The following is a 25,288-nucleotide window of genomic DNA, read 5'->3' on the forward strand; positions in this document are numbered from 1 at the left end:
ACACATAGTGTCTACAGTGTTTCATTTTGTGGCCATTAAGGCGTGTCACATTTAGGCACTGAGGTACCAAAGTGTCAGTGAGAAAATGTATTAGTCTCATATTTCTGCTTAATATTCCAAGTCCCGAGTTGTCTCGAACGCATCACAGAGTTGAACATTTCCTTAAACTGTACAGGCACAGTCCGTTCAGTTAGTAGGGCAGGCTGACACCAACTGTGTCTGACTCAGTCTCCTATGCTATTGGTGTGAAATTCCCTGGCGTTTTGAACTTTGAGGAAGTAAGCTTTGCTCAATTTGAAGATAGTTTGCCTAGTGTGGACGCAAGACAAGTGGAAACAATGATCCCTGACGGATATTCCGGTCCCTTTGATAAGGAGACCAATATTATACCATCAGGTGTGAAAACCTTTTCGGCCTATGAGCATTTCTCTCCCGAAGAAAGTGAAAACTTTTACCGTCGTGTTGTTCTTCCTGATCTTTGGAAGAACGTCTTCGACTCGGAGAAAACGTTAAGCACAGGTAGGATACATTATACTAAGACGAATTATTATATTTTAATGTGTAGATTCACCCCGGAATAGTATTCTTCTCAGTTATAGCTTTTGTGAAAATAAGCAACGAAGAGTGAAATTGGGGATTTACCAGAGTTACCTAGAAGTGTCAGTGATACTGTCAGTCTAGGCTTGAGTTTCCCTTTGGACTTGAATTTCCCCTTGGGGATCAATAGAATATCTATCTATCTATCTATCTATCTATCTATTTTTGAAGTAGACAACAATAATGATGTGATGATTTTTGAGCATAGACTGTATTCTTGGTGTAAGAAAAGATACGATGACAAGCGACTTGTGTGTGTGTGTGTGTGTGTGTGTTTTAATTATTATTATTATTATTTTTATCAGTTAATGCATGATAATGCTATTATTCTAGGCTTGATTAGGCTATGGTTTCCACTTTGTACAAACAGATAAATCAGCGTTGTCTGGCACAGGGCAAGTCAATTACCATGGAGTACGTGTCAAGAAGACAGTAAAGGAGTTAATAATGCAGAAACGGCTTCGTGAAGACATCCAGGTAAAATGTCCCCATCCCACGTGTAGTCTTCTAGTCAACCATTGTGGTTACATTGTTAAGAGATAGGCATTTCATTTGTATTCACTGTAAACTGTATGATTTTGAGAAGTCAAATGTGCTGCATTTCACAGAAAAGGTGAACATTTTCCCACTAAGCCAATAGTCTTTCATTTTGTAGGTGGGCTAACATTTCGATTAAAGTTGTATTGAATAGTTTATTTTCACTTACAGACACAACCGGGACAACAACTTGAAAATGAGTGCCCAGGTATGAGAAGATTTTGGTATCAAGCTCCCATTGTATTATAATTCTACAGTAGGCCACAGCTTCTCATAGGCTACACACATTCTAATGTCCTCTTTCTTTTGTAGTTTTGACATCCATCCTGCAGGTGAATAGAAGGCCGTCCACTGACGTGCTTGCTCCCGCTCAGTGTAAAACACCATCTACAAACCACACTAACATATTGGTAAATAACTCCTTTCATAGGTCTTGACCAGGTTAAACATATTTGCCTTTGTAATTGTGTGTGGGGGGGTTGGGGGGAACAACCTCCGACTCAGAATAGTGAACGGCCATTTAAGTCTGACACTTGGGCAAGATCCATGTAGATTGAGTTGGTCTAGTCGACGTCACAGCAATATGGCGGCACACACAGTGAACAGCAAAAATTCTAGAACAGAGCCGCTCTAGAGCTCTGCTCTAGAATCTTTGGTGAACAGTAAGCAGAATTTCATGTTCGTCCATTTGTAGGAATGGGGAAGTTGGCACATGTGCACAAGTCTATCAGTCTGAGGAGTGATGTACTGTAGGTCCACTATGTCCAGCAGGGAGTTTTCCACACGTCTATAATAACTTCATTTGCTAAATTATTTCAGCTATGCACAGGGAAAGTTACATTCATAACTGGGTACAACTAAGCCTAATTAGTAGCAATAATTGTGGCATGCGTGATTTTGTTAAGATTAGATTAGATTAAACTTTGTCATTGTGTAGAGTACAAAAATAAATAAAATAAATATTCAATTCTCTTTCTGTCTTCCCAGACCCAGCAGAGACATGCCGATATGAGCCCAGCCCTGTCTGAACACATGTTCAGTATGCTGCAGAGCCCCCCTCTTTTCACAGACACTGGGGTGCCCCAGGATGGATCCTCCCCAATCACCCTTCCCGTCCTGGACAACAAAACCCTAAGCCCACTCTTTGCCAGTTCCTACAACTCCCTCTTTGCCCCAAGCTCTCAGGCTCAAAGTGTTGAGAGGACTTGGTCTTCTCCATTCCAGTTTGAGATCCCCCGGTCCCCGCCACTACTCCAGGAGAGGTCTACCCAAATGTCTTTCTTCCACTGGCAGATCCAGCTGGAGGAGGAGAAACTGGCCGGACTGACCATTGACCATTTAAGCGCACAGGATGAGGATGGTGACACGTGAGTATAGCTGAGGAGACTGAGACGGACACAGAAAATACACAAACAATCTATTGGAGATTTATTAACATACTACAAAACGCCGCTATTTATGTTTGTGTTTCCCCTTAAGTTGATGATAGATGAGGCAACATTTTGGGCAATGTTGCTAGGCAACCATGTAACCGATTCATTTAGAGCCTTATAGGACTCTATAGGATTATCATGAAAATTTGCCTACTGATGATTATCTTTCTCAAAAGAAATATTGAAATATTGTCCAGTATCAATGGGAATGTGCCAGAAGAGCAATACTCACTAACACTGCCCAGCAACCCTGCTTAAAAAGTTGCCTTGTGTATCATCACAGGTGCGTTCAAATTCCAAAACATAGACGAACGTTTGGGAATGTTTGCAAACAGGTTTCTGTTTGCCTTGAGTTTTTCACTTCAGGCTGAGGAGGTAGTTCTTGGCGAACATACTACAGTGGAGCTGGACGTGAACTTGACGAAGAGAACAATGCAATTACTGTTACAATGGAATGTTGACACCAAATCGTTCAGATTTAACCGTTCAGATAACATGGAACATGTTCGCCACCACCTTTAATGCACCTCTGTTTTACTCGGAATTCCTTATGGTATGATTGGCTCAGAAGACATAAGTTCAACAAAACATCCAAAAATGAAAATGACCTTTACCTGTTCCACAGTGACTTTGCACAACACAAGTTGACCTATGAGTGCATGAATGCAAATAGTTATTCTCCTCGACTCCTCCCTTGCATGTTGTTACATTTGTGCATTATCATGCCATTTCAGCAGGTGATTGCACCTGACTTCAGCGTCATGGAAGCTAAACTTTGACCCTGTAGTGATTTGTAGGGTATTACAAACATTAAATTGATGTTTTCTTGAAACCCTTTCTTTAGAACCTGTCGTATAGGCCTCCTTTTTTAACTATGGACAACTCATAGGTTTGCTGAGGGCTCATAGGTCCGGGCATTTTTTTAGCAAAGCCTGGTTATATGAATAATTGTCAGACCAATGGTTTCTTTTGTCTTTGACAGATACCTCCACATTGCCGTGGCACAGGGTAGGAGGGCTGTGGCCTATGTGTTGGCAAAGAAGATGGCTAATTTCGGCATGCTAGACTTGAAAGAACACAACAACCAGGTGATATGTGGCACAACTACAGAGATTGTCACACCGCTGCACTTGGCATTTTTTTTTTGTATTTTGACAGAAAAACATACTTCTATTGGAATTAGAATTAAGATAGATTTACAATGTATTATTTTCACCATAATGAATTCTTTCATCGCACATAGTGTAGATTGTCAGTTGGAACAACAGTTTACAGCCTACCTGTCCTTCACATGGCTAAATATTATAAAAAAAATAGCTTTAAGATGGTACCAGCAGTTGTTGCATAAAACATGCCCATGTTTGTTCAGTGTTACCACATCATTTGACGAGCCAATTCTTCAGCCTCTGAAATTGCTATAAGCTGACATTCATCAATGATCATTCCTCCTGACCTGTTTTACATATCCCGCTGAGTCATGCAATGCAAGGATAAGAATTAAAAGTTCATTGCATGTGCAAGTCTCCAACTTCTGTCTTTTTCTTTCCCAGCCCTAAACCTGAAATGTGTTTTTCAGAGTGCACTTCAAGTGAGTGTGGCAGCAAATCAGCACCTCATTACTCAGGATCTGTTGAGTCTGGGTGCCCAGGTGAACACGAGGGACTTTTGGGGACGCTCCCCGCTGCATGTATGTGCAGAAAAGGGTCATGTGCATACTATACAGGTAAGTTCCACCCTCTTTTCACACACTTTGTTTGCACTTTAGTATGTATGTCTACCAGCAAGAGCAGTACTGGCTAGTTGTGAACACTTCAGTTAGAATTGAAAGATTCTAGAATGTCTTCTGTCATTCTTCTTTAAGCTGGGAACAGACCTCCTGATTTTTTAGCCCACTTTTGAAAGGATGGGACGCCCATGACAATCATGGGAAGTCTGAGGGACTCAACAATAGCTATAGCTAGTGTTCAGTCACGGCTGGAATTGTACGTTTGGGTAACAGATTTGGGATTCTTTCCATTGCTGACGCAATAAAGATTCAATCAAATATGTTTGACATTATCTTGACCGATCTGTTCAATGGTCGTCATGGTTATGACATTAAACAGCCAACAGTTTGTTGATCGTTATGTTTGTGCTCATATCTCCTAATCGTACCAGACTCTGTCTTAGCCCGTTCTTATCAGGTGTGACTTTACGGTTGAGCTCTATCAGTGGGCCAGTTTTTATACTTGGAACTGTTCTGCTATGCTACAGTTTGTGGCATTAAATGTAATGGGAACACAGAATCATGTTTAGCTTTCTCCAAACATCCATAGAATTTTGACTAGTCTTAAATTGACTGATCTTCAATTATTTTGAGTATGTAAGGACAGGCCCATTAAATGCAGCAAGAGGCAATGCCACTGTGCCATCAAACCTTTTACTAGTGATGCACGCTGAGTGAGATGAGATGTCATGTATATCATTCCTCCACCTTTATCCTCTCCTGCACCTTTCCTCTATGGTTTGCACAAAAGAAGGTAATACTAAATGGAAAATGGAGGATTTACAAATAAAGTATTGAGAAATAAGTATAGCCTCTAACATGTAGAAGAGCTCCTGGAAATAGTCAACTCTATTGGATTTGTACAGTTCATTCTTCCTCTCATGTACTGTATGTGAATATTTGTGTTTTGTGTGCATTATTTACTTCTATCTAGTTTCATAGCTTGTTTTGTCATGGTGTTCCAGAGAAGATTTTTCATTTCAGACCATTACATATTCACACAAGCGTGTGAATTGTTTGCATATCACAACTTGTCCTTTGGTTCTTTGGATTACTTCCTCATAACTGATTCAGTTGCTGATTCGATATTCACTTCCTCAAAGCACTGGAATCAAGCTGAAGGGCATTTCCCTTTTCAGGCACAACAGGTCTAATTACATTACACACAGCATTTGAGTTCCAGACCTGCCTGCTTATTATCAACTTGTTGACAAACTCAGCACTTAATTATTAACTGCTTTTCAGGTCATAACTACTGGATAGAAAAACAGGCAAAGAATGACATAGCAGCATATGTTAGTTACATGAATTAGTATTTTAGAGTGAATAAAATTGAGAGTACTAGCATTCAAAGTAGTGGTGTAGAACAGTTTAGGTTAGCATTATAAAGGCAAGCAAACCAATGAAGCAGAAAGCTGTGTTGGTGAATTAAAAGCTTCGAAGTATTTTTGATAGTGAACTAACTTGTTATGGCGCACCTAACGCAGCCTCAGCCTACGTGTCTACGGAGAACCAGCCTGGCAGCTTCCTCTCCCCTGACCCGGAGAATAACGAATTATCAGTTGATATGGCTCTTTGGAGATTAAATTTATAAACAAATCCACATGCGTTTTCAGGTCAAGGGGAAGGGAGCTAGCCATGACTCCACAACTTCAGGGGGAGCCTAATAGCAAAAAAAAACCTGAAACTGCATTGGATACTTTTAACATTATGCATATGTATGTATTGTGAGTGAACTGCCGCATGGTTGCAGTATATGTTTGAAACCAGGCTTTTTTTTTCTAGGCCATACAGAAATCCACGCAAACCAATGGCCAGCAGGTTCATGTAGAAGTCATGAATTATAATGGTGAGTGGTGATGTGGAGGGTGTTGGTGATGGTTCCCATTCTACACAGTAAATATATGCAGTTTGTTAGTGTGATTAGCATTGATAGCACCCGAGTGACTGATCCACTCTGTTCCCACAGGCCTGACTCCTTTACACGTGGCTGTCCTGGCTCACAATGCTGTGGTTCAGGAGCTGGAACGGAGTGGCGATCCGATGTCCCTGCAATCTATGGGATTAGCGCAAAAAAGAAAGCAGTTGAAGGAATGCATTCAAACGCTGATGGCTATGGGTGCCTCTTGTGGGGCAAAGGTGAAAACTGTTGTTTCCCCCACATGTTACTTTGGTTATAAATATGTAGTGGTCATAAGTTGTCATGACAATGTCGTGTGATATAAGTGTTCAGGGGTCCGTTTAAGAAAACAAACTCCAATTCCTTCTGACTTACACATAAAACTTGTGATTTGCCTCCATTAGGATCTTAAAAGTGGACGCACAGTGCTGCACATGGCTGCTGAAGAAGCCAATATGGAGTTGCTAAGCCTGTTTCTTGACCAGCCACAGTCACTGTCAGTCATTAACCTGAAGGTGAGACACAGCGGTGGACAAAAAAAGACATGAGATTAGCTATTGTGTCATCATAATGGTTGTCAGAGAAGTGTACAAGTATGAACAACCATTTCATTGGTGGACAAAGTGCAAAGTCTGTCAGCAAGCAAAGTTCTCGCGCATGACATATAGCTGTCATGTGACATATGGAAGCATTGAGCTCATCGATGTTTGCCTTTCAATGTCTTGCCCACAGTGTTAAACTAGCAAATACATTTTGTCTAGTTATTAAATTAGCTTTAGTTAGGCTTAAGACTTTGCCCTTTTCCCATCATTCAGATTAGGACCCCATGTGTTTTGCTAAGTTCCACTCTCCTTCTGTTCTTCATAAAGGCATATAATGGAAACACAGCGCTGCACCTAGCGAGTTCACTACAAGGTCGCATAGCGCAGGTGAACGCTGTGAGGCTGCTGATGCGTAGAGGAGCGGACCCTAGTGCCAAGAATCTGGAGAATGAGCAACCCGCTCAACTGGTACCAGAGGGAGAGAGAGGAGATCAGGTGGGCAATGATGTACACATAACACACTGCTTGTCTGTCTATCTGTCTGCCTGTCTATGTGCACTCAATATATATGCACTACTGTTTGGGGACACTTAGAAATGTCCCTGTCCCTTTTTCCCATGAAAACACACATGAGTATGAACAGGAGATATAAAATGAATAGAAAATGTAGTCACTTTTGTCAAAGCAAGATTCCTCCATTCGCCTAGCAAACCTTTGGCTTTCTAGTTCAGTCAATCAACCAGTCTTTATTTGTATAGCACCTTTTGTGCAAAGGAGCAATGCAAGGTGACCATAGTAGAGATGAAGCAATTCATTGATAAATCAATTAGTTGTCAGCTATTAAATGAATCACTAGCTACTTTGATAATCGGTTAATTGTGTAGTGTCTTATTTACAGGAGAAATCCGGTAATTCTGTACATACAGTACATCTCCATTTTTTGAGGTCACCGAGTGCTGTCAGTACGAAAAAACGACAACAGTCGGTTTTACCTAGCTTGAGTTGCTGCCGTCAACAGCTAAAGCAGCCAGGCAGCTACAGTGCTACACTTTTGGGGCATGATCATGGGGGCTCATAAACATGCCCCTAGAGTGCAGCACCGTAGCTGCCTGGAAGCTCTAACTGTTAGCTGCTGCAGAAACTTGAGCTAGGTAAAACCGATTGTTTTGGGTTTTTTTTTGTACTAGTAATGTTACTCGGTGACCTCAAGAAATAAAGATCCTAGACCATAGGCACAATTTGTCAGTTTGTAAAGGTGAAGATTTGTCACCTGGACACCTCCCAGAAGTTGGATTGGCTCTTGATAGACACTTCTTACGCACCACATGGTCAAGCTGCTCCTCCAAAACCTCAATAGGGTTAGGATATGGTGACAGTACTGGCCATGCATTATAAACAATTACTATCTAACTGCTTCCTTAAATAGTTCATGCATAGTATGGAGCTGTGTCGGCGGTTGGGCCATTGTCGGCCTAGATTTGTAATTTGAACTGTTGTCCTGAGGCGCAATGTCGAAGATATTACATCTGTAAAGCTACGTAGTCTAGCAGTGACCCTGGTTTGCATTTACTTACAATGTGTTTATGTTTCCTTGCAGGTGCGCTGTATCCTGAAAGGGCGTGGTATACAGGGTCGGACAACCCTTCATTAGGGTTTCTTTCCTTAGAAACACTGTCAGTAAGACAGTCTGATATTTGTACAGTAATCATTTGCTAATATGGAGCAGATGTAAGTTGTTTCTATGAAACAAACCTATTATTGGTTGCTACTAAGTAGCGAACAGAGACATGAGTACTGTTTCTGGTCTTCTTTTAAATGCCCATTTTGATTGAAATCTAAACAAAAGTGACAGCAAATGAGATTGAGACAAAGTTAGTGATCAACTGGTGTGTATTTCTTATCTCTTTTTTACATTGTATACTGGCAGAGGTTTTTGTATTATCTCAGTTCTGAACTGCATAATATATTGCAGGCTATAGTTTATGAGCTTTGTGTTCCAAAATATGTTGTAATTATGGTAATTATGGAATGCTTTAAATATCAACAGTGTTGTATTTTCATTGGTGCAGCACATGAAAAACAAACAAAACAAATCGCCAAACAGGTGTCAGTATATTTTCTAATCAGGAAATTATTCTATCATGACCTGTACGAGGAAGGTTATGTTTTCAGCTGTATTCATTTGTTTGTTTGTTTGTTTGTTTGTTGGTAGGTAGGTAAACATTACTGGCCTGACTTTTTTTTTTAGTCATGGTGTAAAGGTGTGTGGGCCAAGGTAGAACCTGTTCCATTTTGTGGATTATAATTTGGCATTTGCTTTTGCTGTTGGGCGTTGGCAGAGGTATGGCACTCTACTGAATGGCATGCTAGTTAACAAGGGGTTTCTTGCAGCACAGCACACTGCTCAATCTTGATCTTTCTTCGAGCAATACAGTTCAGATCATGTAAATAATATAGATAAAATGACTGTATTAACAGACCATTTTAACATTGTGGCCTACAGACATAGCCTGTAGAAATGACAATAGTTAAGTAAATCATTGACCAAAATGATTGGTGTACTTTTGATGAAAGGGTGTGGTATACAGGTTCGGGCAACCTTTCATTAGGGTTTAATTCCTTAGAAACACTGTCAGTGAGACAGTGTGATATTTGTACAGTAATCTGAGGCAGATCTGTGGACGTTTTTCAGAATAGAAAAACAGCACTTTTTATATATATATATATGTTGGGCTTTTTATGCCTTTAATCAGACAGGAGAGTGGAGAGCGACAGGAAGTGAGTGGGGGTGGGATCCAGAAAGGACCACGGGGCGGGAATCGAACCCGGGTCTCCGGCATACGGTGCAGGTGCCCCAGCCAGTTGCGCCACAGCTGTGGCTTTCTTTGTTTGTTAATGAGGCTGTTGGCGTGCTAATGAGATCATTTTATGCAAGAGACAGTCAGCTGACTAGGCAGTTCTTCAACGTGGCCTGGGATACTTTGCGTTCACACTGCTAAAAGAATGAGGTCATATGCAGTACAGATCAACTCCAGAACTGGTCTCAAATGCATATTGCATTTAGAGGCATCAAACACAATCGGATAGGAATATTTCGATATTCCAATATTCCGAGCTCTTTAAGGGTCTTACACCGAGTTACAGACCGATACAGATGTCTTTGTTTTTTCTTTGTTTTTTCTTCATCCTGAAAAAAATGACAAGTGCTGTTGTGACTGTCCTAACTTGTATATAGCAATATAGCATATAAATATAGCATATAAAATACTTTTGAATGTCATTTTTAGATTAAAAAAAAGAATTGTATCTTATCTATGAAATATTCATTGAAATAGCTGGTGTTTGTTTGCAACCAAATATGGTTATTCTGTGTTTGAGTGCTTCATTGTTTCACTGCTTTTATTTTTTTGTAGTTTAGGTCAATATTTGATTTCTGTCAGAAGATAAGAAGGAAACAGAAAATACCTTTAACTTGACTTGGGATGTTTCTGTTGAATCCCACAAACTAACATGTAAAGTCAGTCACTGTGAGATACATATGTTGAGCTGTGTAAGTCATTTAAGACTTGTCTTATTAAGCAGATGGTTAGTTAATAAAGTAATATGTAAGGGATAATGTATAGAATGCCGGTCATTGTCGGGAAAATAAGTCCCGACAGTGAGCGAGACCGGACCCTAACACGCCAGAGGAGGGGTCTTGCTTCGCCCTGAAGGGACTTATTTTTAACAATTGAATAATTATAGGGCTTAAAGTGGTCAGTCACTGTGTCTGAATTGAGGTGTGGGTCAGGGGTGCGTTTTCCAAAAGCATAGTTGCTAACCTGTTATCAACTTGGTTGGCAATGGGAAATTGCATTGCAACCAACAAAGTTGCTAACTTAGTTAGATAAAAATCAACTAACAACTAACTTAGTTAGCAACTATGGTTTTGGGAAACGCACCCCAGGTGTAATTGAGGTGGAGGGAATTACATATTGTATGCTTGTATTGCTTTTATGATTGCAACCTAAATAAAAACATTGAAGAAAAAAAAAACGATATGTTTTCTTTTTAAAATAGTGTTACAATAGTATAATATTATTACATAGCCCTGCTCTTCTCCTTTTGCGTTATTCTAATGTCATTGATCAGGGATAAATGACAACCATAACAATAATGATGCACTCTTAAAACAAATGTGTTGTCTCTGTCTGGACACAGGGATGTGTTAGAAAAAAAAACACAAGTTGTTGTTTTCAACGCAAGTTGTGTTATTTTCAACACATATTGTGTAACAAATAAAAAAGGAAACAACACAAACTGTGTTGTTCCTATCTGGACACAGAGATGAGTTAAAAACAACGCAATGCAACACATTCGTTTTAAGAGTGTGTAAACAAAAATCAAAAGTAAAGGCACAGGAACAGGCACGTTCAACTCCAAAAATGCACTCTTTGGGTGTGAGTTTGAAAAAGACTAAAAATAAAATTGAAAATCGCACTCTCAAGCGCTTGCACTTAATAAGTCTTTATTTGACCATGTCTTTAACAAACCACAAATTTGCTGTGGATATGGTTAACAATTGTGCCTACTAGAAACCTCCAACTGTTCACATGTTCTACACACATGCCATTTGAGGGTGTGTATTGTTAACTTGTTTTTCAAGTTCAACAGACAAACCTCCACCTCTGGTGTCATGCCAGCTACTGTCCTGTCATTCAGAGCAGCAGATAGGGATCATGCATTTCCATACCACACCCCTGTCATGTGCTGTCACTCAAGATGCAGTGACAGTGATGTGAAAACACTCACCAGAAAAATTACTACAGTAACACTATAAAATTTCTATGGTAGCGTCTAATACATCTACGATGTTCTGGAATCTCTATAATATAATACCTCTCTATAGTGTTCTTATAGTAGCCTACAGTCTTAAAGTACTTCTATCGTATGTATAGTATTGTATAGTATGTAATACGTATAGTATTCCTATATTTTGTCCCGAAATACTACACCCTATCTGGACACAGAGATGTGTTAAACAAACAACACAGAGTTGTTTTCAATGCAAGTTGTGTTATTTTCAACACATTTTGTGTAACAAATAAAAAAGGAAACAACACAAACTTGTGATGTCCCTATCTGGACACAGAGATGTGCGAATTGTGTTGTTTTCAACACATTCGTTTTATAGTTCATTTTCGTAAAGGATGTTTTAATGCAGTTGGCCTTTTCCCATGGACAAAACTGAACTATTACAATGCATTGTTGTAGTGAGATCATTACAGTTGATTCAGAATGATGCAGCACAACTAGTCTTTAATCAGCCAAAGAGGACACCATTGGCTTCTTGTGGCAGCCAGATTCAATTCAAATCCCTCACTCTGGCCAATTAAATAGGACACTTACTGGATCTGTTTCTGCTATTTGAATTCTATGATCCAGCTTTGCATCCCCAAAGTTATAGTTTGTATATTTATGGTGAATGAACAACTGGCCATGTCCATGTTATCTTTTGCATGTCCAGTTGTTGGTAGTTTGTAGTGGTAAGAGAGGAGGTATTCTCTGGGTATTCAGGAGTTTTTTGAAGATAGGGAGGACGCCCCTACACCCTGGCAGGAACTGATGGCGATTTCCACCAATGGAGAACAACAGAACAACAAAAGTTTGGATTGCCCTGAGTGTACGGGTGGCAGAGCCAGACGCCGTCCATTGGAGGAACGCAACAGTCGGGAGATAACATATGCCTGTATGAGGGCCTTCAAGTAAGTGGGTGCAGAACCAGAGACTACTTTGTAGACAAGCTTTAGGGCCCAGGTGTGCCGCTGCAAGCATTAGTGCCCAGGTGTGCCGCTGTGTTCTGGAGCATCTGAAGGGGTTTCACTGTGCAGACTGGGAGGCCCGTCAGAATGGCATTACAGTAATAAGGTCGCGAGATGGCCATGGCCTGTATCAGGAGTTGGGTAGCATATTGAGTCAGATAAGTCCTTTTTCCCATGTTGCAAAGTGGCTCAACTGAGACAACGTAATCAGGGGAACCGCTTCAACTATCTTCAATAGAAATATCTTCAACTTTCTATCCCAGACTGTAGCAATGTACTGTATTTGTCACATGACTAATCACATTACAGCATTACGGTACTGTACTCCTCAGTGAACTGCAGTGTGTATGTGTGTGTGTGTGTGTGAAAATGTAGATATTGGACCTTGAACTTTAATGGAGCTGCACAGCCACATGACTACATTTACATAGATGAAGCAGGATTCAATTTGGCTAAAACCAGGTGCCTGCCATTGGACAAAGACCAATGTCACTGGTCAACACAGGGAAAATATCACCTTGTTGGACAACATTAGTCTGCCAAGGTTCTCCATCACCATGCCACCCTAGGCCCAAACAATGCTCCACAGATTTCTGGATGAACTACATCATGTGGTTGTACAGGACAGACCCGGCCCATTTGTTGACATCTGGACTCATTTTTATTTTCCAGGCCTGGTTCACCAACCACAACAATTTCAATGTTTTATACTTTCCCATATTTAAACCCAATCGAATAATTATTTTCAGCATGGCAATGATGGCAAAAGTCTATGACCGCCAACCACTTGCCGGCATGCCTCCTCTACAAGCAATGGAAGAGGCATGCAGGCATGGCCCCTTTTCTACAAATGCATAAGGCCTCTTGGTTGGCTGAGTCTGAAACTGATCTGGGTCTGAAACTGATCTGAGAACAGTATGGTAACTCCTGCACTGGTGATAGACCTGTGGCTTAAAACATCCTGGCCCTTTCATTCTCTCTGCCACTCTGCCTCATTTTGGGGTTCCGTGTATGTTTCCTGTAGGAAAAGCACACACCCCTTTAGGGATACGGTGTGGGTGGTGGTAGTGTATTGGTTAAGGAGCTGTGCTAGCGTGCAGTAGCCTGAAAGTTGTCGGTTCAATTCCTGGCTTCCAACGTTGTGCCCTTGAGCAAGGCACAAGTTGCTCCGGGGACAATGTGATCCCTTGTAATATAGCTGACATATGTAAGTCACTTTGGTCAAGAAGTGTCTGCTAAATGTAATGTAATGTAAAAAATTTAATGGATACAAAATCAAAAAGATAAAGTCACGCATCCATTGATGTTTAGTGGCTATTTTAAAGGGGTTTTTTTTACCTTAAAGGTGCTCTAAGCGATGCTGGGTAAGGTCACTTCTGTTGACTTTCAAACAAAACAGAGAGCTAGCTCGCTACATCCTCCCCCTCCCTCCCGTGCTGCTCCTGTGCAATTGAAACTGTCCTAAATGCACATCTCTTCTGTGATTTGCTGGAACAGTTTGTTATGTTTTTTATGGGCTAGGTTTTCCCAGGTTGTTTTTGTTGCCGTTTTTGGAGCCTGGGTCCACAGAGATCGCGTTTTTTTACAGTGTATTCAGGACACAGACAGCTAGCGGTTGGTTAGGTGATGTTTGCAGTAAGTGATATAAAATGTTATAGCCTAAAAAAGGCTTGGCATCGCTTAGAGCACCTTTAATATAACAGCTTTGAAGCCAATTTAATAGTGAACAAACTTGTAATAGGCGAATTGCTCACCTAGCATAGCCATAGAGTATTAGCTGGCAGCTACCCGTAGACGGAGAACCAGCCTTGCAATTTGACTATCGTCGACCCGGAGACATCTTGCGAGAATCGTGAAATATTACCTGTAGATATAGCTCTTTGGAGATAGTCTTTGCCAGTTGCTAGTCCTTTGGCTCCATAACAAAAGCACATAAACAGTGTACAGAGGTAAGGACTCATAACCTGACCCTAGCCAGATGAATGTCGTTCCATCTGGGACCTCTTCCATTGAGAGTGATTTCTGCAACCGATTTTATGGTACAGCCAATCAGGACGCAGGGCGGGAGTTTCATAGATGTGACATAGCGTAGAAGCGACTGTGAGACTGTTATTAGCGTCACGGGTTGGCTTCGATGTGAGTGGTTGAAGTAGCACGTCAATAGATGACGGACAAGTGGCTTATTCAATCATATGCAAGCATTTTTTGATTAGGCCCAGCCTTCTGAAGCAACACTTCAATGGATCGGTTCCAGATGGATGAGTGGAGCTAGGCGGAGGGAAATTCATCTGGCTAGGGTCAGGTTAAAGGACTCAAGCCGTTAGAAGTATTTACAACAGCAAGGTAAAACAGAAATATTTCGCGACTCTAAGGGGTGCTCTAGAGTCGCCAAAATACCTGAAACTACATTGGATGCCTTTAATGCATAAATGATCTAGCTTAAAACTCCTCCAATTCTCAACTATTTGAACTCGTTATTATAAATAGACCCTAGGTTGTTTTTACTCCTGAATATAGTAGTGGAAACTTTACCACACCTTAGAAGAGAAAAATGACAGTTTGTTTTTATTATACTTACACACATCAAACTTCAGTTTACTGACTTAATGAATTTCCTGATTTGCATGACATTTCCCAGCCTGATATTTAAAGAGGCAAATGGAGTGCTATTATTTATTGACACAGAACATTTCCATTTTGAGAAGAGAACAGGCCTGGTGCAATCCTATTGAGAGCCACCAAGTTGCCAGTGTACTAGCAATTCAAAAGCAATAAGAGCGAGCATTACCTAAACAAACCACTTCTTTCATTGTTAATCCAACCATAGACTTTAGATTTATAACTTTTAGGTATGCTGGTAACAATGCAACATTGAATGAAATGTCTTGAATTTTGTATATCAATGTGACTCCCTTCACCCTTTATTTTTTCTACTTTATTTTTTCCTTTATATTTATGGCCATTAAAGGCCATTCTAGAATATATTCTGTGCCAACAGTCCATCTTTTACCTCACAGTTCTACAAGGTTTAGGAGAAGGGTCATTGCATCAGATATTACTGTAGATAGCCTACAGACATCAGAGATATTAGAGAGTACAGAAAATATCTTTTAAACTGAATATTCGCCTCTTGTATATGTATGTGTGTTCTGTACACTGTTGTGGTTTGTGCACTGAAAATGTGAGAAACGATTATATAATATAATTAAATTAAACGTATTATTTAATGTAAGATTTTAAAGGAGGAACCAGGCTCCGTCCCAAATGCAGGGTAAAGGGGCTCAGTGAACGTGGCCTGCACTCTGTGCAGAAGGGTCATTGTGTCAGACATCGTAGAAGGACAGAGTTCCTGCCCTGTGATCCACATACACACCTATCCTGGAGCTGGACTTTACAAAGATTTCAGTATTTACAATATTTACTTGTGCCAGAAAAAGCATCTCTGCTTATAACAGTGCAGACACCAGGACTGCTGATTCCCACCTCCAAATCTACATTCAGAACCTTGTCCTTTCCTGAGGATGCTTTTGTACACCACAGCTATGTCCACCCCAAAACTGGTCTGCGTGTTCCATTCAGTCTCCCAGTAGAAGCGTCTGGTCAGGCCCTGTTCACTCAACACCTGGACGTGACCATCGAATCTCTCTGGGTGAACATGATATGGCTGCTGCACAATTCCTCTGTTCATTGCCTTTCTGTTCCCCTCAGATAGAGAGAGGGATATGTGTGCTGTGTTTGGATCCAGTATTAGTTGACAGGAATCTGATGAGGGTGAGAAAATATAGTCAAAGTGATAAATCTCTCACTCACGCACACAAACACACACACACATACACACATAGTCACATACACACACATTTTGCAAACACACACAAACCTATTCTATATCTTCTACTCACACTTTAAGAACTCCTCTCTAGTTTGCTAACTCATGTGAATATGCTCTTGATTACTGATTAAGTTAAAACTAGATGTACCGCAGAGCGGTACAAAATATGACCGCCGCCCAGTCCAGCACATTTTTTCCACAAAAAGAAATCACGCTGAAAGGCCTATATGATTCTAACTGTCTCACTAAATTGCATTATCCACACTCAATTCTCACTGGTATCTGCTAGACAACAAGTACCAAAACATGATTAGTTCATAGATTTCACATGTAAAATTAATTTTATACAACCCCACTTCCATCTTGCCTGTTTATAATTCTGAGAAATTCTTGATTGTTTGTGTTATGTTTATGTTATGTGTGTGTGTGTGTGTGTGTGTGTGAGTGTGTGTGTGTGTGGGTGTGTGTGTGGGTGTGCGTGCGTGTTTGTGTTTGTGCCTGCGTATGTGCCTGTGCATGCAAGCGTACATATGTCTACTGTGTGAGTATGTGTCATACGTATGATTACTGTGAATGTATGTGTGTGTGTGTGTGTATCTGTTTGTGCACATGTGTGCACATGAAATGGGTTAACATGACCCCTGGAGGCAAACATACGGAAAAAAATGGTCATCCTAGGCCCTACAGTTCTCAAGATATTCACAGAGAACTGTGTCTGCCCTACCCTCCTTTCGGGGGGTCCAGTCCAGCGGGGGGGCTACAGATCAAAACGAAAAATGACGGTTCCATGCTATCCATGTGGGGGTACATGCCCACCAAGTTTCGTGTACCCCGGTCTTTCAGTGTCCCGGGAATCCTTGTTGGTGTACGTCACTAAATGTACACATAAATTATTTTATTGTAAGGCCCCCCATGAACGAAAGTACACAAAACTTGGCATGCATTCGGAGGGTGTCATAATGATCCTACACTTTTAATTTCGTGCAGTTTTAACCTTGTCAGCCAGAGATATTGTGATGAAAACACCTAATTTTTTGCTTTTTAATTTTTAACTAGGTGGCGCTATACATGAAATAAGTGGTAATGGGATGGGTTGACGTGCCCCCTTAAGACCAACATACATAAAAAAGATGGACCTCCTAGGCCCTACGGTTCTCGAGATATTCACAGAAAACTGTCTCCGGCCACCTACAGGCCAGTTGGTGTATAGTAACATAAATTAATTTATTGTGTGGCCCCCCATGAACGGAATTCCACAAAATTTGGCATGCATACAGAGGGTGTCATAATGATCCTACACTTCCAATTTCGTGCAGTTTTGACTATGTTAGGTCACAGATACCTTCAATTACAACACCTCATTTTTACTTTTTTGTGTTTAACTAGGTGGCGCTATACATGAAATGAGTGGTTATGGAATGGGTTGACATGGCCCCTTGAGATCAACATACAAAAAAAAAATGGTCCTCCTAAACCCCACGGTTTTCAAGATATTCACAGAAAACTGTGTCTGCCCTACCCTCCTTTCGGGGGGTCCAGTCAAGCGGGGGGGTTACAGATCAAAACGAAAAACGATGGTTCCATGCTATCCATGTGGGGTTACATGCCCACCAAGTTTCGTGTACCCCGGTCTTTCAGTGTCCCGGGACTCATTGACGCTTCGCTGCGCGGCGGTCATAATTAAATCTCACAGATATGAAAGCTGTTGTTATTATTATGGCTAGAGTACCCAAAACAGAATGAACATATTTATAAGAAAAGCTATAACTATAATGGATCATTAAATGTGTCCTTAGGGTACGTTCAGACTTCAGGCTTCTTTTTTTGACAAGAGTTGTGCAGACCAATTGTTCAGTTTTTGAAAAATCAGCCATCATTATTGTTCCAAAAAGCAGCCACAAGTGTCTTCTAGTGATATGCAAAGTATCCGCTTGTGATTGGTCAGCTGTCAAAAAACAGCGTGACGTTTTTTTCTGCTAGAAGTTGAACATTTCTCAACTTTAAAAACAGCTTTGAGCTGCATTATAATGTAAAATACAAAAAATATGCCTAGTCTGCATGTTATTTTAAAGTAATATACCTTCTCCAGATATCTTGAACATGTCCTGTCTGCAGACTTCCTCCACTTTGTGTTTTAATGCAGAGAGGGATGCCATGCCAGGACATCAAATTAATCATCAAACTCACACTGAGAGTGAGAGTGGGTGAGGCGTTGGATACAGAAAAGGTCTGGAGAGCCTGGAAACTCTACAAGCAGAAAACAACATAAAAAACTATATGGAAGAGGACATTCCATAGGAAAACCCAGATCTGCTGACGATGAGTGTCAAGTCAGTGGAGCTACCTGGATGAAGTGGACGTGGTCCTGGTCATATGAGAGCTCTTCCATTTCAGCGTCTCCTCTCCTCAGTTCCTCGATCTCCCGCTCCAGCTCCTTCAGAATCTCTTCAGCTCGACTCACAGCTGCCTCCTCCTGAGCTCTGATCAGCTCTTTCACCTCAGAGTGTCTTCTCTCAATGGACTGCAGCAGCTCAGTGAAGATCCTGTCGCTGTGCTCTAACGCTTCCTGTGCAGAACGCTTGGTAGACAGAGGAGAGGGATCAATGTTAGCTGCCAGGCTTGGAACCATACATTTATGATAACAAATTAGTTTCCTAATATTCATTGAATATAGACTATGCATATAGGCTATGCTTTCTAAATAATTTCTTTTGAGGGGACCCAGTAGTTGATGTAGCTTTGAAGCTCATTTAGCAATCTTCGTGCTATGTTAATTTGTGCCAATGTTAGCTGCTAATAAAAGTCTGCCAGTGACTAGTCTATGTACACATTTTCAAAACGTAATTGCCACCACTGAATGTTACTGTTAAAGCTTACAAACTAGCAGGCTAATTATACTGTACAGTTGGTTTACGAGCACATAAATCACACCAGATGCTATCAATTGTAAAAATTATGGCATAGTTCGATAGTAATTAAATGTTTATATTCTTTGATTTTTTAGAAACTTTTGTGAAAGAAATGCAATTTCAAAGTTTATACAATCAGCTGCAGAAGAGTTTTGTCTGCTATTGTTCCAGGGCCATCATACAGAAGCTGTTCCAGGGCCATCAAACAGAAGTTGTTCCAGGGCTATCATACGAAAATCTAGTCTAGAGGAATTCGCCTGGATTCAAAATATGGCGAGGGGAATGTCTCTGATTTCGAACAAAGCTTTTTTCAATGCTGAAAAAAGAGAGGTGGCAGACCTTGTGAGTATGCATATGTACTGGGGGTTTCATGAAAATACCGCTGACAGTGAACTAACAACCAAAACAATGGCGTCTGGTTTGCCTTTGCAACTGTTGTTACGTTATTCAATTTCTTCAAAAATCGACTCTAAACACGCTTCAATTATGTTTGTATCGGCAGCCATTTCGCACTGGTTTCAGTGGACCTTTTCCCCATAAACACAACGGAAGTGACATCAGTGGGCGTCTCTGAAAGTAGCTGTTTTCCGGTTGTGCAGGTTTTGGCCCAGAAGTTCCTTCAGCATGATGCAAACTTCTGGGTACTCAGATTAACGAAAATCGATCCAGGGCCATCATACGGAAGTTGGCCTGGGGCCATCATACAGAAGTTGGTTCAGGGCCATCTTATGAATGTTGGTCCAGGACCAGCTCACGAATGTTAGTTTAGGGCCATCTTATGAATGTTGGTCCAGGGCCATCATACTGAAGTTGATCCAGAAGCTTGAAGAGTTGTTCCAGGAACAACATTAGAATGTTAATCCAGGAACAACTCTTACTTGAGGAAATCATGGTCACCCTGGGGCCATACAAACCCATTGGTCCTCATCATGGGACTCAAAACTATCACACGATCGTAACCTAAGAGTTACAAGTGGTCAATCATGGTGGCCCCATTCTGTGTTATTAGTGTCAAGGTATGTATATTCAATACATCAGTTCTTGGATATTGGATATGGGGTTACATCATAAGGGTGCACTGTCCTGTATGTGATTAGAACACTTCATATGAAGTGGGATCCTCCTGTGTGAAACTGTGCGAATTGTTTTCAAATGTGGACGTTAGCACTATAACTACTCACTACTCACCATGTGAACTGTCATTGCTCCTTTCAGCTTCAGCAGCTCATTATGTTTCTCCTGGATCCGTTGCTGGAATGTTCTCTTTGTAGCCCCCAGTTGTTTCTGTGATAGATAACATTATTCGATTGCACTTAAGGATTAGGTCTACTACGAGTTAGCCTGGAAAAATCCAAACTCATTCACAAAGTGAATAGAGTCTGGTGACTCTCGATTGGGAAACGTTTCCAACACTTGCATCGCAACGGGTACTAACTTTGAAATCATTGGTCCAGCCTTACTAATTACATTTGTTTAGAGATTCCTAACGTTAATTCCTACTTCGCCTAAACTTTACAAACTGACAATAAATGGCATCAACAGTCAGGAAACAATGTACAGTATGGGGGACAACCTTTGCTGTAAATACATTTCTGCATTTTTCCAATAGGGTTGTAATCAAATAAAATGCTAGACTTTAGACCACAGTTGGTTTTGTAATTAAGACTGATTCCTGGCTTTGTGCTGTGCCTCTTTCTGACACATAAACAAAATATGAGGCTTAGGACTTCCAAACATTACATTAATCAGGTGATGACTTGACAGAGAGTGCATAAGGCTTAAAAGTCACTTTTAGTTTCACAACATGTTGTTGATCTTTGAGTGAAACAGCCAGTCAGATCACATTCCTTCTTCCTTGTGCCCCTGCAGTGCCAGCTTATCGGCTGGGTTCGTCTATGGCTCAGTTCCAGCAACTGGGTCTGTTTATTTACAAAGGGACTGTGTATGAGCCATGGAGGTTTGTTTTTTTAATGCAAACACTCAGTGATCATGACCTAGATGAATTTGTCACGTGGGTCTATCAGCTTGGTTTACCTGTGACCAGACAAACAATTTAATAGGCAGCAGGGAATGTGGTGAACAGGCAAATGATACCAAGACAAAGGATTTACTCTTAATATTTTGTTCAATTTATTAAATCAGTTATGTTCTAGGCGCGAAATATTAAAAACAGCACAAGTGAGATTTTATACAATCAGTTAATCCTCACTACAAAACTTATCCTAAAAAATGGCCGAACAATACATAATTTCTATCAATACCGCATCTAGCCACTAAGAGCGCTGTACTCCCTCCAGCCACCACACCAGCACAGTGAAGCGCAGAGCAAACGATCCCGCTTCCCAAACAGCTGACGGTCAGGTTGATCACGGCTAGCAGCTACAAGCTAGCGGCCAAAGTTCAAACACCCACCAACAATGAGCGTAGTGTGGCAGCAACAGATACAACAGCAGGAGCAGTAGTAAGAGGCAAGCAGGAGTTCCGTCCCCCAACGGAGTAGGCAAGCAAGAGGCCAGCAGAGCAGGCGGCAAGCGGAACAGCAGGGTAGCCTACCGTCCTTCCGTATGGTTCGTCCTCCGTCGGTAGAGGTCCCAGCCGCCTAGACCGGGCACAGACATAGTCTGTGGCCCGGAGATGTGACGAACGCTCGACTCCCTAGTACAGCAGCCGGATATTCCGATCGCGGCCTCTCATCCCGGATCAACGTGAAGGGAACGATGCCGTCACCCTTGAGTTTCTCTGCCGCTGTTGGTGCTGGGTGACTCTCCAACTATGGTACTTTTTGGACCACAGCTGGAGAATCACCCTGCTACATCCATCAACTCGATGCGGTCGCCTTTTTTTTTGAAGCATCCCTGGTCAGGGGATAAAGTAGGAAAGCACCCTCCCCCAACACACCTGTGCCAAATCTCATTTAACCAGCCACCCGCCAGGATTGGCGGAAAGTTAAGGGTCCATTATCCCTCATTATCAGTCAACATTGGGAGCACCAGGGAGGGGTAATACACAGCACACAAGAACACACGGGTGAATTGACACAGCACACAAATAAAAGCACAGCAAAATAATTCTTAGACAACCAAAATATTCACACACGTGACAAATTTGACAAGTGTGTGGGATTAGAATCACATATTGTACCTTGATGAATGTATTTCCCTCCTTGCTATTTTTATTTTTTGCCAAATAAACCGTGACACTACATGGGTTGAGAGCTATGCATGTGTAGAATCCCTGAACCATCTCAAAAGTGAATTGCAAAAATACATGAAGGATTGTATGTTTTGGAGGGTTCTTGATCCTGAATACAGACTATACATACATATTACATGTCAAATTAACATTTACAAAGTCATATTGCATCATATGTACAGTACCACAAGGAAACACAGGGTACATGTTTGGTATTTCAATAAAATGTATTTTCTGTGTATTAGCAGGTGTAGCATAAGTTTGTATTAATCGTTGCACATTTGTGTAAATTATTATATAGCAAATGTTTTGTTTGTGTTTTCACCACACTTTTAAAATAAATCTCTCTCCCATTGCCCTGAGCTGTGTTTATTTGTTTATCATCGACTCTGTCACTGGGTGCAGTCTACCAGTAGGGGGCAGTCTTACCTCATGATTATAATAGCCTTAGATGGATATGTGGCTCTGATGCTTATATGTAGGCTACCTACCTCATGCTAAAATTGATTGTAGAAACCTTCATGTAGAAACATATAATGACTGTAACTTCTCATGAATGAATTTCAGCTCTGGTACTTATATGACCTTAAACCTGAAAGATATATATTGTGAATCTGTTCTACAATTATGATTTCTCAGACTTTGTTTCTAGTCAGCTCTGCTGAAACATGGAGTGTAAAAAAAAACAGAAAAGATGCAAAAAAAAAAGCAAAACAATTACAGTTCATAATGATTTGTAAGAGAGCTCAACAAACATCGGTCAGGGGGAAATGGCTTTGAGGGATAGACTGGAATTCCTCTGCCTGTCATTAGCAGGAATCTCCGCATGGCAGCTCCTGGTCCCAGTCTCTCATCACTCTGGGGTTCCAGGGGACTCCGCTATCTCTGCCTGCCACTCTCCTGCCGACAGCTGCCCCTCCTGCTCTGTCTGGATGGGCTGGGGGGGGGGGGGGGGGTGCAGTGGAGTGGCGGGGTGATCCAGCCGGCCAGCCGGCCCACCCACAGGAACCGTCCCTGGGGATCAGGTGAAGGGCCTGCCCTCTTGCTCCCACCCCCCAACACTGCAGATCTTATCTGCTGAAAGCACTGACAGACAGTGCACCTGGACAGGTAGGAGAGGGGAGTGGGAATCTTGCCTTGTGGCTTCATGTGGCAGCAGGGGAGGATGGGATATCGGAGGCCTGGGTAGGGGTCAGAGAGACAGATGAGATCAGATACAGATGAATAGGGCATACAGCTGAAGGGATAGGCTAATGTCATAATAGGGTAATTAGGGTATGAATAAAATGGCCCAGGCAAATCTCTGTGTGTATATATAATGGTTATGAAATGTGTAAATAAGCCACAGTATGGCTGTGTGTGTTTACCATCTCATTGTTCTGACGGGCAGCCATCTCCTTTATGTAGCAGTGCTCTGGCCTTTTCTGACTGGAACTCAGCTGCTATAGGCACAAACACACACAAACACACACACACCCGCGAGCGAGCGCACACACGCACACACACACACACACACACACACACACACACACACACACACACACAAACACACACTTGCTGGTTAAGCAAGAAGAGGATGGAGATATGCCAGAGATGAGTGAATGGCCTGCGGGGCAAGAGGAAGCATGGCGCTTCCAGCTGTGAGAGACAAACAAGACTTCCAAAGCCATCTCTAATGTGTGTGTGTGTGTGTGTGTGTGTGTGTGTGTGTGTGTGTGTGTGTGTGTGTGTGTGTGTGTGTGCTTGTGCGTGTGTATGTGTGTGTGTGTGTCTGTCTGTCTGTGTGTTTGTGTGTGTGTGTGTGTTTTGACATGTATTCATAAAACCAAAACAGTGAATGCTTTGCACCAAAGACCACTTGACAAAGTTTCTGTTTCCATGGATGCCCTGGAGGTGAGACACACTGCATTTATCTGAGTTGCACAGATGGTCTCCACTCGAGAACATCTTGCCTGTGTCTTAATAACATTAAAAGCATTCTCAGCTGAGAGGAGAGATGTTTATGAATATGGATGGATGTTCCTTCCTGCACATTATTGCATTTCTTATGTTTCCAGTGGAGTTGGTTGTACTCATGTATTTGAGCAAGACATGACCACAACAAAAGAAGTGTAAACTCAACACTCCAGCCACTTCCATGTTTATGATGAACACACACACACACACACACACACCTCTGTACCTCTGGCTAACACACAAAAGTCTTTCTCTCTTCTCTCTCTCTCTCTCTCTCTCTCTCTCTCTCTCTCTCTCTCTCTCTCTCTCTCTCACACACACACACACACACTCCAAAGGGCTTTGAAGTACTTCTTACCCTGAGCTTTTTACTGTAATTAGAACACATTGAACTCTGACACTACCATTACTTAGCCCAGATATCCTACTCTAGCCCAGATATCCTACTCTAGCCCAGATAGCCTACTCTAGCCCAGATAGCCTATTCTTCTAGCCCAGATATCCAACTCTAGCCCAGATAGCCTACTCTAGCCCAGATAGCCTACTCTAGCCCAGATAGCCTACTCTAGCCCAGATATCCTACTCTAGCCCAGATCCTCTCCCACATCCATGCTGCCTCTGCCGTTAGTAAGCACATTGAGAGTTGACTTTCTCTGTCTATGTTTCCCTCTGCTACCTCTTCACATTCCCACACCCTCCTCATGGTGACTGAGTTCATGCCCCAATCTGTGAGTGGATGCTAATGCACGGTGGCAGCGGCTGTCTGAAGCTCGGGCCACTCCACTCGCTGGCTACGCTGCCCAGGGCTGCTATAGGGCTGAGTGACG

General features: G+C 41.7%; 1 protein-coding gene across 2 annotated transcripts; it reads left to right on the forward strand.

Moving 5' to 3' along the window:
* Window positions 1-185: 185 nt before the first annotated feature.
* Window positions 186-10,801, forward strand: nfkbiz (nuclear factor of kappa light polypeptide gene enhancer in B-cells inhibitor, zeta). Of its 2 annotated transcripts, none has more exons than XM_076303654.1 (12): window positions 186-519; window positions 992-1,074; window positions 1,306-1,342; window positions 1,447-1,544; window positions 2,122-2,501; window positions 3,550-3,655; window positions 4,144-4,290; window positions 6,118-6,181; window positions 6,302-6,471; window positions 6,637-6,747; window positions 7,102-7,269; window positions 8,372-10,801. In XM_076303654.1, exons 1-12 carry the CDS (start codon window positions 339-341, stop codon window positions 8,423-8,425), a joined length of 1,599 nt encoding a protein of 532 aa, XP_076159769.1. In that variant the 5' UTR covers window positions 186-338; the 3' UTR covers window positions 8,426-10,801. The 2 variants fall into 2 exon arrangements, with proteins under 2 accessions (XP_076159769.1, XP_076159768.1); XM_076303653.1 differs by having other exon boundaries at window positions 187-519; window positions 968-1,074.
* Window positions 10,802-25,288: the final 14,487 nt, after the last annotated feature.

This window comes from Alosa pseudoharengus, unplaced genomic scaffold (assembly GCF_046254945.1).
Source record: "Alosa pseudoharengus isolate Yale_2024_CS ecotype anadromous, Long Island Sound unplaced genomic scaffold, YU_APseudo_1.1 YU_APseudo_1.1_scf_24, whole genome shotgun sequence".
NCBI lineage: Eukaryota > Metazoa > Chordata > Actinopteri > Clupeiformes > Clupeidae > Alosa > Alosa pseudoharengus.